Consider the following 13,707-nt stretch of genomic DNA (forward strand, 5'->3'; position numbering starts at 1 on the left):
GGGAGCATGGCCTTTCTCCTTCAGTCTAAAAGAGAACAGAAATTCACAAGGGGAACCAGAAATCTTGGAGTCAGAAGCAGTCTAGCTGCTTAAAGGAGTTGAGGGAGCTGGGAGGGAGTGTGTGTGTATGTGTGTGTGTGTGTGCGTGCGCATGCGCATGCGAACAATTTGCAGCACTCAAAATCAGAGCATGAACTTGGAGCCAATCTGAAAGAAAAAGAAGGTAATGGAATGTAGGTTTGTTCATTTTTTTTGGGTGGGGGGAGGGTTCCAGTCGTGGGGCCTGAACTCTGGGCCTGGGCGCTGTCCCTCAGCTCTTCAGCTCAAGGCTAGTGCTCTACCACTTGAGCCACAGCGCCACTTCCGGCTTTTTTTTTCTTTTTGCTTATGTGGTGCTGAGGAATCGAACCCAGGGCCTCAGGCATGCAAAGCAAGCGCTCTACCACGGAGCCACCTTCCCAGGTCCTTGTTCATTCTTTAATAGCTGATTTCATTTTTTGCTGTTTTAGTGTTTTTTTTCTCAGCCTTATTTCCTGGTTCTGACACAGTTCCTGGAGCCAGTTTAATTTTGATATGCTTTCTAATATCCCAGCCATACCCTTAAGAACCTTGAGAAATGAATACCTTGGGGTAAAAGTATTCTAGGCAGAGATGAACGGGAATGTCCTGAGGGAGAATAGAACCTGGGAAGCTGAAGAATGTTGGTATTGAACGGGCTGAGAGCATGGTGGAGATGAGGTTACTACAGAGGCCCTGAGCGATGAAGAGTGTGGCTGTATTCCAAGGGGAACGGGAAGCCATTGGAGGTTTTAACCCGTGGGAAGTGTTAATGCCAAAAACAATCCCAGCCTGTGAAAGTTGTATTTATTATTTGTTCTCAAGTATTATTTGTTCCAAGGAACAACAGCATTCCATCCCATTTCAGTCATGTTTGGAGTGCAGACGTGATCTTTAGATTTAAAGAGGCAAAGAATTAGGGTGGGGCAAAATGTATCCATAGGTAAACATTGTCTCCGTTATGAGTATGGCTCTGTTGATCATTTTATCAGTTCTTTATTTTGGGAGGGACACCAGAGAAGTCATTATTGCTGTCCTGGAGAGGCTCTGATATTCTCTTCCTTCCTAGAAGTTTCCTCTATGCTTCCTTGTAGATATGGTATGGGTGAGTTCCATTCTTCCTGGATTACCTAGGTGAGGACAGATGTTCTTCAGCAAAATTAGCTTTTAAGAGCAGATTATCTCAAAGCCTCATCTGTCAATTTGTATCATTTTAGAAAGTAGAGCAAGCCTCGCTACTCAGGAGGCTGAGATCTGAGGATTTTGGTTCGAAGCCAGCAAGAAAGTCTGTGTGTGAGATGTTATCCCCAACTACCAAAAAAAGCTGGAAGTGGAGCTGTGGCTCAAATGTTAAAGCAACAGCCTCTAACACAAAAGCTCAGGGATAGCACCCAAGCCCAGCCCACTCCCCAGGTCCAGCCCCTTCCCCTCCCCCCCAAAAGAAAGAGGGAGGAAAGTTTAAATACTGACTTATTGACTAATTAAAAATGATGAACTCAAGTTTATTTTGAAAAGTTACTGCATTTTTATAGGGAAAAAAAAAACAAGTCCACAAGAAAGATGCCATTGCTCTATACTTTTGGAAAACTACTTGGCATTGTAAAAGGCAACTGGGTTCCATTTCTGCTTCTGCTTTCAGTCAGCTGCGGTAGTACAGGTTATGCACACTCCTGAGAGTGTGCACTCCTGTATGGAGATGTCTGTAGTGAGAAGGGCCATCAGAGTCTTCTAATCTTGATGGAATTGGTCTGTGCCCCCGCCCCATCTGTCAATTGAGAACTATTAATAGTACTCTCCTCCCTGATTGGTTAGAATTCAATGAGTTCATATCTAAAATACTTCAAAGGTACAGAATAAGTCTTCAGTAAATACTAGCTTTTTTCTTCTTGTGGCTCTGAGTGGAAGCAAACATCTCTTCCAATAAATTGGAAAAACACACGGAATCCTGAATCCTGACTTGTACTTCTTGTCCTGTCTTGCTTCAGTTGTGAAATTAGGCTTCAACTCTGGGCGCCAGTTGATAAAGGCTACTGTCAGGTCTTTAGAGGTTTCAGTTTGTGATAGGAGGCGCTCTTGGCCAAACTCTTTGCTACTGGAGAGTTTGGTATGTTACAGTTTCCCAGATTCCTTCTTCTTCTCTTGTTGATCACGGTTAACCAGGGCAATATTTTTTTTTTTTTTTGGTCCGGTCGTGGGGCCTGAACTCTGGGTCTGGGCACTGTCCCTCAGCTCTTTAGCTCAAGGCTAGCGCTCTACCACTTGAGCCACAGCACTACTTCCGGCTTTTTTCTTTTTGCTTATGTGGTGCTGAGGAATCAAACCCAGGGCCTCAGGCATGCAAGGCAAGCGCTCTACCACTGAGCTACCTTCCCAGCCCCCAGGGAAATATTTTTATTTGTCTTTTGGCTTAGAGCTGTAGATCTCTTCTTTTGTTGTTGTTGGTGGTGGTTGTAGGGCTTGAACTTAGGGCCTAGGTGCTGTCCTTGAGCTCTTTTACTCTTTCTCGGAGTCACAGCTCCACGTCTGGTTTTCTGGTGGTTCACTGGAGATAAGAGTCTTATAGACTTTCCTGCCTGGACTGGCTTTGAACTGCCATCTTCAGATCTCATCCTCCTGAGTAGCTAGGATTACAGATGTGAGCAACTGGCATCTAGCATGTTTAAAAGTACAGGGGGGTTACTGGTTGGTAAGTTAGGTTGTTTTTGGCAAATGTTACCCCTTCCTTCTCTGTCTCTCCTACCCCTATCTTCAAGATCCCTATTTTTTGTTGTTGTTGTTGGTCATGGGGCTTGAACTCTGGGCCTGGATGCTGTCCCTGAGCTCCTTAGCTCAAGGCGAGTGCTCTGCCACTTGAGCCATAGCATCACTTCCGGTTTTCTGGTGGTAATTTGGAGATGAGAATCTCGTGGACTTTCCTGCCTAGGCTGGCTTTGAACCATGATGCTCAGATCTCAACCTCCTGAGTAGCTAGGATTACAGGCATGAGCCACCGGGGCCTGGCTCCCTTCTTTTTATTCTTAGGATTTTTCATATAATTGAATGATTCATATCTTACTTTTAGTATTCTGTCATACCACTATACCACAGTATCTCTCTCCATTCCTCTCCTGATGGATGTTTTTGCTTTTAGACTCTTATGGCCAATGTTGCTCTGTTTTTTTTTTTATGTATTGTATGTATCCTGATACCCAGAAGTAGACATTTCTCAACATAGATGTCTAGACGTTGAGTTGGACATATTCGCTCAAGAGAAGGAGGCCATCGGGACTGATGGACAGGGGCTGGTGGCCTCTGGACAACAGGCTGGAACCTAGATGGTTGTGATAGTCTGAGCCCTGGAGTCTGGGTGTGTTGAGGATCTACAGAAGACAGCCGAGAATTGCAACTCTCAGCTCTGGGCCAGGACCCCAGGGTAGCATATTGGCAGGGGGGTAGGACAGCTGGCTGGCCTAGAAAACACTAGGGCTTCATCCCATCCCTGGCATCTGGTGAAATATAAGAAGGAGAAAGGTAACATCACACTAGTCTTGAAAGTGTTGGTGGAGTTTTTAAATCCTCTTTGTGAGCTTGACAGGTAATTCCCCACTATCTTGTTAGCTCTCCGATACCTCGCTGACATGCTTTTCATCAAGCTTTCTTTAATTGGAAAGCTGGTCTCAAACTTGCCTCCCAAGTGCTGGGATTACAGGTGTGAACCACCATGTCTTCCTTAAAGCTTGATATCCATTGTTCTCCTCATCGGTTACTGCATTCCATCCACCTGGCTGCCTTGCTGCTTTCATACTGAATGCTTTCTTCTTTTAGGCATGTTTCTTAAGACGATCCCCAGGAACATGCCTAAAATATTGAAAGCCTAGAGAATGAGACAGAACCCACCACAAGGGTCAGGGTCTTTCATGGGGCCAGCATTGTCTTAGGTGTATACATGTATCGTCTCCTCTCCACTGCCATTCTGTGGGGAGGAGATGAACTCCTTTCAGAGAAAGAAGATGGAAATTTAGATAAATCTAGCATCACACGAAGAAGCCGAATACAGGAGAGAACTCCCATCCGTCTGGCTCCAGAAGCTAACATCCGTTTACTTTAGAAATTTGCATTCTTTAACCCTAGGGGAGAATGTTCTCACTGATGTGGATGGTGTTGCTCACTGATGTTATTTCTTTTCAGACTGTTTATGACCAGTGGTTTATCACCCTTTTTAACATTGTCTACACATCGTTACCGGTGCTCGCCATGGGGATTTTTGACCAGGTATGTGCATGTCTCTATCTTTACATCTTTTTAAACCTTTTAGTTGTTTTAGGCTCCTACAGAGAGGACAAGATTCATAGAAAGAGCCCTAGAGAGACAGATGTTTTAACAGCGGTTACATTAGTGACAGATTCTTTCAGACACCCCTCTCCTGCCATCTGCTCCCCAAAAGGGTCCTCTGGTCATTTTGGCTTCTCTCTTCATAGAAATTCATACCCCACATTGTTGAGGGAGAGGCCCTGAGCAAGTCCCCCCGGGAATTCATGTCTCTAGTTTCCTCACAGCCTAGCATTTCCCAAGGTTTTATGATTTATACTTTCTTTTTCATATGGCAACTATTAAAATGCCTGTGAAGCCAAGTACTGGTGGGTCATGCCTGTAATCCTAGCTACTTGGGAGACTGAGGTCAGGGAGGACCACAGTTAGAAGACCAGCCCCGGGGAAGAAAAGTTCCCAAGACTCCTTCTCAACTGAGAGTTAGATGGGGTGGCACACACCTGTCACGCCAGTCCAGACAGCCTTCTGGGAGGATCAGGACACCTAGTTGGCTGCCCAGGGCAGAACTGAGATCCTGTTTCAGACCCATCTGGCAAAATCAGGGCTGAAGGTGTGGCTCCGTGGTAAGAATGCCTGCATAATAGTATCAAGCTCTGAGTTCAAACCACAGTACCACCAAAACAACAACAATGCTACCATTGTCTCTGAAAGTTTGCCGTGTACTTTGTTTTGGAGGGGGGTGGGGGCGGCGGGGAGACAGAAAATCAGGGAATGAGGTAGCAATACAGAAGGCCAGTGCGAACAGTAAGATATACATGGCCAGCACAAGCCCTGGAATTGCCCGAGTCGGGGAAAGGAGGGAATCCAGCACAGTGCTGGTGGCTGCCTGGCACCAGTGGTGCTTTGCCAGGGGGTGGGGGTGCATCTGGCTGTCCCTGGGGAAATGGCAGGCTAGCCAGTGGCGTTTCCGTGGCACAACACAATGTGTTATTTTAAAACGTGTGGGATTTTTTGGGGGGTGGGGGGGGTGGGGGCGAGAGAAGTATTTTTAAGGAGATCAGAGTTTACCCGCACTGTTCTCAGGCCTACCCATTTGGTAGGCCTCCATTTCTGGCTGGAAGCCATCTATTGCAAAATGTAAATCTTCCCATTATGAGTTCCCTCCCTCCTCACATGCTGCTGGCTCTGCAGGCCCTTCTCCCGTGTAAAAAGGGCAGCTGGTGGAGGGCGTATTGTGTGGAAGTCTACAAAAAGGAACTTCTGGAAGGCCTTAGATGTAAAGGATTAAGCACGTTTGCTTCCAAGTGACCGTGTTTACAAGCGTTCCTTTTCTTGGTGCTTTGTCGCTTCCTTGAATGTGGAATAAAATAATAACAATGAAGCCGTTTCTGGGAAAACATGGTTATTGTGCAATTCCAGAAGAAAAAAAAAAAGAGTAATAAGACTCATTATTGCCATGTCTGCTGCTCTCCTTTCCCTGCTTTTGTCAATTCTGGCCTTTGAACAGATCCCAGGATGAGGGAGTGCTGGGCGGGCAGGGCCTTGCTACTCAGCTCTGGGAGCGGAGCTCTGGAGGTTCAAATCGATGTCCTCCCACCACACAGCTGATAAGCGACAGAACTAAACCTCAAGCCAGGCCTCTTGCCTTCGGACTTGCTATATTCCTACACGGTCATGAGTATCACATTAGCTTAAGTTTTGGCTGTGGAGGCATGGGTTATGACTTAAGATGTAGCACAAGAATGTGTCTCCTCTGCCCAGTCTGTCTGATGTTCCTAGCGAAGGACTCTTGTCCTTTTTGGTTCTTGGTGTTTGGCTGCGGTGCTCCCAGCTGGCTACTGACAAAATTGGGAATCGTAGGTTGGGCCCCAGACATCCATGTGCACAGCAAGCCTGAATCACTTTAGTTTTTTCCCCCCGGAACTGCTTGGTGCTAAACGTGCCGTTTTCCATTTCTTTGTCCTAAACATTTCTCAGTGGCTCCTGAATCCTTGGTAAAGCACTTCAATCCTAAGTATTTGGTGTTGTCTTCCTCCTTCCCTTCAATTCCCCACTCCCTCTTTCTGTGCTCCTTTCCTGCTTCCCTAACTCAACCTCTGCCTCAGGTTGGAGTTCCTGGTTATCCAATTCGGATGCTGTGGCTCTCTGCTGCCACCTCCTGGTCACTACCGCCCACAGCGTTGGCCATGATCTCTTGGTCCAAAGGCGACGACATGCTTGGGGTTGGGATCCCTGGAGCCTGAATTCCTCCAAAGGGTCTGTAGCCACAGTGGCCTGCAGGCAAGTGTAGAGAAGAAAGTTGGATTCGAATTCCAAGATCTAGGTTCAAGTCAAGTCCAGCCTCTTGCTGTTTAAGATCTATGAGGACCTCAAGTCCAATCTCCCCTGAAGCCACAAGTTCCTTCCCTATAATCAAAAACAAAACAAAAACAAATAAAACACCTCTGTGTTTACCGTGGGAAAGAGCAGGACACAACGGGCAGGCTGAGATGGTAGGATATTGAGTCTCTCTGACTTTTCCTCCACTCTTCTCTCCTGAAATTATACTGTTCACAGGACGTGAATGACCAGAACAGCATGGACTGTCCCCAGCTCTACGAACCTGGCCAGCTGAACCTCCTTTTTAACAAGCGTACATTTTTCATCTGTGTGGCCCATGGCATCTACACCTCGCTAGTTCTTTTCTTCATCCCCTATGGGGCCTTGTACAACATGGCTGCGGAAGATGGGCAACATATGGCCGACTACCAGTCCTTTGCGGTGACCATGGCCACTTCCTTGGTCTTCGTAGTCAGCGTGCAGGTAATGTTGCTGCTGAAAGTGCCTTAAGGGTGCAAAGCTGGCGAAATCCCCAGTGATTGTTACATGGATTCTTTTCCTGCTTGTGGGGGGGAGGGGAGGAGATGATCCTAAAAGAATGCTAGGATTTTCCTTTACACATTTTGAGACTTAAAAAAAACAAAACCATGAAGCTATAGTATAAATGACCAGACTTAGGAGGTGTCTATAACCGTCATGTCTGTCAGTCACCTCTTTAGGGCGGATGTAAAGAGAAATACTATAGGAGTATTTCCTTCTTGTGCTTGACAAAACACACACACTCTAAAGCCAGGTACCAGTGTCTCACACCTGTCATCCTTGCTACTCAGGAGGCTGAGATCTGAGGATTGTGGTTTGATGCCAGTCAGGGCAGAAAAGTACCCCTGAGACTCTTTATCTCCAATGATAACCACTCAAAAACTGGAAGTGGCATTGTGGCTCAAAGTGGTAGAGCGCTAGCCTTGAGCAAAAGAGACTCAGGAACATTACCCAGGCCAAGCCCTGAGTTCAATGCCCCATGACCGAAAAAAACAAAAAGCAACCCCCCCCCAAAAAAAATTAGTGATACTAGAAAGAGAAAAAATTGCTAGGATTTAACTTTAGGCTTTAAAGTAAGGTCTAAAGTTTATTTGATACTATACTTCCTTGGATTCTGTGTCCTAATCACAAAGTTAGAGCAATTTTTCCAGTAGGGATGATTGCTGCTCCACAGATCTTCTTTCATGGGTATTGTAGAGTTGTGTTTCAACTCCCTTTTGAATGCCAGTGGTGGTCAGTACCATTCTATGCCAAGTTGAGAGTTCAAAGCAAACTTTTGGTAGTACCTGTAGCAGGCATTGTAGCCTATTTTATTTGTTGGCTTCTGATTGTTGAACAAACTCTTAAGAATCAGTGGAGCTCTTCCTTGATATGAGGGTGCATTTCTGGTTCTCTACATTTTCCTCAAGGGGAGGCGCGCGCGTGTGCGCGCGCGCGCGCGCGCGCGCGTGTGTGTGTGTGTGTGTGTGTGTGTGTGTGTGTGTACGTACTGAGGCACCTCTGTGTGTGTGTGTGTGTCTGTACGTACTGTGACATCATTTTGTGGTTTCAACAGATTCCCCTTCAAGGCTGGGCCTGATTCTTGGGGTTCTGAAAGATGATTTGAAAATTAGTAGCAGAAATAAAAGGCCAGCTGGGAGGAAAAATAAATTTTGAAAACATTTTTCCAAGCAGTCCCTGGCATTGTGTACTATATCAGTAAGGTAATAGATTATCTGAGATTATTCGTAAGTATAACATATGACAGGCACAAAAGGTGTTTAGTACATTGTTCTCCGTTCTTCACAATTAATGTATCTTTAAAAAAACAAAACTACTATTGATATTCCTATATTCTTAACTTTTTTCTCTTCCCTTTGCTTGTCCATAAGTTATTTTTAGGCCAAGCCCCACTTTTTTGCTGCTTCTTCTTTTTTTCATATAAAAAAAAAAAACTAGTCAAAAGAGCCTTGCTTCCTGAGCTGACCTTGAACCTTAATCCTGATCATTGATTCCCAGCCTCCTGATGATAGCTATGTCACTGCTGCCTACCACTGTAGCAGATCTGATGCTAGATTCATTCTCTTTCCTTTGTAAATAATATATTCTATCTAAAAGTGTTATGTTCTTTATTCTTAGTTTTCAAATGTTACCAGGATATTATCTTTTTTTTCATCAATTAGCCTAGGATTTAGGGGGCTCTTTCTATCTGGAAGTCTATGCTATTTGATTGGTTTTTCTATTAAATATTTAAAATGCAGAAATAGTGCGGAGGGGGTTTTCTTTTTGGTCTAACTGCCTCTCCTTAAGAGGTCTTATTCCATCTTGTTGCTATGGTGCTTGTCTGTCTCTTCCATTAGTTCTGCTTCCACAGGAGCCACCTGTTCCGAGAGTCCTTTTATGTAAGTCTGGATTTTTTTCTTTGCCTTTTCTTCCCCTCTCCAGATCAGGCTATTGTTGTCCTTTGATGGTAATGAACTAACAGGTGGTGGAAGACAAGACTTGAAGACTTGGGGTTGCCTTAGCAACCGAATGAACTAGAAAACCCACAGGTCTGGGCCAAGGCCTGGATGGCAGAGGCTGTTTTCAGGCCTTTTGCGGAAAGAAAAGGCTGTCCTTTTATAACCTTTTCAGTTCACATCCAAAGCTTCTAGCATGCCTCTTTTGACTGGGGCGACATTTTACAGGACCGTAAACTGCGAGCAGGATGGGGATGTGTGCCTCCGCATGTGGAGCGGGCGGGCGGGCGGCGTTCACTCTGCGGGTAAGCCTGCTCTCCCAGGAAGATGCCACGGTGGTGCATCAGCACACCAAACTCTGCCAGAAGTATAGACCTTTACCAGGACTCCTTCAGACCTCTGAAACACAAATCACGATAGCAGAGTCTCCTCCTCCAGGATTCACGTTTACCAGTACTTTCCTGGCATCTCTGAGCACACACCAGCCTTTCTTCTAGTTCTTTAGTTAGAAGCGCCTGTGAATGCGCTCTTACGCTCTTGAGTTTTTGAATTTTATGACAAGAAGATTGGGATTTTTCTTGGTTATGCTTCGAGTCTTGTAAAGAAAGGGTCATAAAAATGAATTGGGATACGTGTGTAAAAGATTATGCATGTGTAAAAATGGCCACGTGGGTGTTTAGGTACAAACTTGCACTTGTTTGCTTCCATAATTTTTTTTTTCCAGTAGAAAACTTGAGAGCAATTTGGAAGGTGATTTCAAAACCATTCTCTCTCTCTCTCTTTCCCCTCTTACTTAACAAAGCTTAACATTTTATCTCCTGATCCTATCTCAACCTTGGATGATAGACTGGCCTTCAGATCCAAAGTCTGCTGTCTAACAGAAACATCAAGCTCAGTCACTCTGTGTGTGTGTGTGTGTGTGTGTGTTGTGTTAGGGGAGATATAGTGGAGGTGGCTGCAATTGGTCCAGCAGCTAACTAATCGCCACCTGCTTGTCAGCAATTCTGAGGAAATAGCTCATAGTCAAATGAATCTCTCTCAATCCCAAAGGCCTCATTTATTTTACTTTATTTACAGATAGCCTTGGATACCAGTTACTGGACTGTCATTAATCACGTCTTCATCTGGGGCAGTGTTGCTACTTATTTCTCCATTTTATTTACAATGCACAGTAACGGCATCTTTGGAATCTTCCCGAACCACTTTCCGTTTGTCGGTAAGTGAATCCTCCTGTCTAGCAGGGCCTAGCGTCGGGCTGCCGTTTGTCTTTATAACTCACTGTTCGGGGGCAGCTGCAAATGGCCGGTGACCCCTTCTTCAGGAGTTGGTGGAGCTGGGCGCCGGGCGGCTTTCAGGAGATTAGTTTCTGTTATCCCATCAGATGCGGGAGAGCCGCTGTGCTAGCAGCTCACAGGCTGTCGGTACAGCGCGCGCAGAGGGAGTGGCTGTCTCCTTAGAAGCATAGCATACACAATGAAAAGTTTGTATAAGGTACAGAGAAGAAGAGGAAATCCTGAACTCTTGCTTTTACATCACATCATTACCAACATATTTGCCAAAAATCAGAAATGATGTAAAAGTCAGAGCCTTCTACAAATTTCTGGACCTTAGTCCAAAAGTGGCTTTGTTTAGACAGACAAGGGTTCCAGGGTGCTTGGTCTCTTCCATGACTTAATGTCTTAACTTAGAACTGGGATGTTAATAGTACTTATTTTCATAGTAAATCTATGAAAACCAAATGTGAAGTACTTAGCGTATCTTAACATTTCAGTGTTGACTGATGGTGATAATACAATTATTTGAGAAATGTTGCTTGCTTAAACCAGTTAGTGAAGAAAGACTGAGCATTAGATGGGTAGCAAAGGACGTTTCAAAGTCCCTTAAAGCCTTGAATTCTATTTGTTCTACAAAGAATGTACACCTGGTATATAAAGTGAGTACACTGCATTGCAGTCCGCGTCTCAAAATGGTTCTCAGCAAGACATCCAGAACTTCCATAAGAAGTCTGTGAATAAAAACTGTTCTCAGAAGTTTAGTAAGGGGTGGGGTGACCAAGAAACAGGCTTCCTGACTTTTCTCAACCAAGTAGCAAGAAGAGATTGATTCAGGTAAAATGAGCTGTGAATCCACTACTTGGGTGACTCAGTCTAGAAAATCATTCTTAGAAGACTAAACTATGGTAGAGCCAACTGTGAGAGTGGGCATTTTCATCGACGCCAAGGTATCTAAAATTCTGTTTCCCATTCCATGCACACAAACACTTAAGAACATTGTTTCTTGATCCTGGAAGTCTTTAGATCGTACCACTCTTGCTCAATATGTAATGTTAATACTTTGTTTACCGAAAGATTCCAACCACGTAGAGACATGTTGGTCGTGGATAAGAATACGCCAATTAGGAAAGAAAGAGACTAAAAATATTTTTAACGTTTTGTTTTATTTACTTATTTGGGAGTTGCCAAATTTGAAAGTTCAGTGTATTATTGACTAGAATACTTCCAGAACTAAGAGAACATTCTCCCCGTGCATAATGGGGCTGGAATGCCTCCGCTGGACAAAGCCGATTGTGCGGAGACCACTCTTTTGCCGAAGCACATGCCATTCCAGGAACTAATTACTGAGCTCCAATGAGGCTGCACCAAAGTTAGATCAACAATGGGGTGGGGTGGGGGGGAGCAGAGGAAGAAATTCCCTTCCCTAGTAACCAACAAGTATTAGTGGGGTTTCAAACTTCTTCCCACCACCTCCCCGCTTCCCCCCAGCCCTGGCTGAGGGGTTATCAGCTTCAAGGAGCTCCAAAAAGAAAATTTTTTTTCTTCTCTTTTTTTCATTTTTGAGTCAAGTCATGGCTGATGGTAACTAGAATCAGCTACTCTATGGTAGACACACGTATGTTCTCCAAAGCCAGAAATGACAGACACACCAGCTACCAACCGGCTGCCCTCATTCCCTCACCCCACATCCCCAATGCTGTTCATTCTTGAGCGCTGATATAGGAGTCCTGGTTAGCTGCAGGTATCGAGAGATGTCCCTAGACAAGGGGACCGAAGTCTATTTGATATTTAAGCAGTTCGTATCTTCCTGCAGATTTTGTCTGTCTGGCTTCAAGCTTGGCGGTGCCATGGTTGATGGTGGCTCCTCCCATCTTGCCAGGCAAACCCCAAAGAGGCAGCAAGTTCCAGGTGTTCTGAGGCTGTTGCTTGGAATTTCAAAGGTTGACACTATAGTAGCGCTTACCTTTTACGACAAACCAATCAACCAGACCACCATTTGCCACTGTGCCCACCTGAGGAGCATTTACGAGGGAGTTTTTTTCTTGTTGTTGTTATTGTAAAGGTGATGTACAGAAGGGTTACAGTTACATAAGTCAGGTAATGAGTACATTTCTTTTTGGACCATGTCACCCCTTCCCTTGGCCTCTTCCAGTCCCTCCCATCCCCCCACGTCCCCCACAAGTTACCTGGTTCATTTCCCACAGGGTACAGCGAGTACGACTGCTGCATTCTGATATGATCATTTTCATGGAAGAATCCAGAAAGGTAAATGTGCTTTAAAAAAAAAAAAAGAATACTGAGCTTCTGGGCAAGGCTGGATCGTAGAAGGCTTGGCTCAGAACACGTCAGCTCACCACCGCTGAACACCCTACAGGCCAGGACAGCACCCAGCTTGAACAGCAGTGCAAGCCTTGTTTTATGAAATACCTCGCAAGAGGTTAATGACGTAGTTCTAGTTATCAACACGGTGTATTTCTTTCGCCACGCAGGAAACGCACGGCAGTGTCTGAGCCAGAAGTACATTTGGCTGGTGATCCTCTTGGCCACAGTGGTTTCGGTCATGCCAGTGGTGGCATTCAGGTTTCTCAAGATGGAGTTATACCCCACGCTGAGCGACCAGGTATGTGCCCCGAGGGCGGAGCTGCACCTGCGCTCCCCCGTGACTGCCAGGCCCAGAGGCCGCACCTTGGCACATCATACAGAGCCTCCCGACAACAACTCCCCCCGTTCTCAAGTGAGACAAAGCCAGTGTGTGCATGGATGTAGGAGATGGGCGTAAAACCTGGGGGCCTGCTCTCTCCACCCAGTGCCGGCTCCATGGACTGTGGCTACCATAGGTCCTGTATGCTCTCTCCACCCCCAACCCCGCTTCCTCCCCCCTTCTCTCTCATGTACCCCTCTGCCCATCCCTCTCCCTGCCCCCTACTCTCCCTCTCTATGCCCCACCCTCTCCTCTTTATCCTCTCCCCCTCCTCCCCCCCACCCCACTTGCTCATGCTCTCCCCCCTCCTCCCCCCCATACTCTCCAGACTTTCTCTTCCCTTCCTCCCATCTTTTTTTCTTCTCCTCTTTCTTCCTCTCCCCCTCTACTTCTCACCTTTTCCCCTCCTCCCTTCATCTCTCTCCCCTCTCCACCTTTCTTCCTCCTCTCTATCCCTCTCTCCTCCCTTCTAACACTCCCCCCTTCTTCCTTTCCCCCCTTCCTTTCTATCCCTCCCCTTTCTCTTCCATCCCTTCCTCTCTCCCCCTCTACCTCTCCCCGCCTGTATCTCCCTTTCCCCTTCTCTCATCTCTTTCTACCTTTCCCCACTTTTCCTCCCCCTCTTCCCACC

The 13,707-nt window shown here is 45.8% G+C and overlaps 1 protein-coding gene across 1 annotated transcript in view; it reads left to right on the forward strand.

Annotated features, from left to right (window-relative positions):
* The window catches only part of Atp8b4 (ATPase, class I, type 8B, member 4), a 102,332-nt gene that overhangs the window by 85,614 nt on the left and 3,011 nt on the right, over positions 1–13,707 (forward strand). The window contains exons 22-25 of the mRNA XM_013009961.1: positions 4,225–4,308; positions 6,862–7,107; positions 10,179–10,317; positions 12,865–12,995. Coding sequence (XP_012865415.1) covers positions 4,225–4,308; positions 6,862–7,107; positions 10,179–10,317; positions 12,865–12,995 — 600 coding nt within the window. The remainder of the gene's footprint in view (positions 1–4,224; positions 4,309–6,861; positions 7,108–10,178; positions 10,318–12,864; positions 12,996–13,707) is intronic.

This window comes from Dipodomys ordii, unplaced genomic scaffold (genome assembly GCF_000151885.1).
Source record: "Dipodomys ordii isolate 6190 unplaced genomic scaffold, Dord_2.0 Scaffold11, whole genome shotgun sequence".
Classification (NCBI taxonomy): Eukaryota; Metazoa; Chordata; class Mammalia; order Rodentia; family Heteromyidae; genus Dipodomys; species Dipodomys ordii.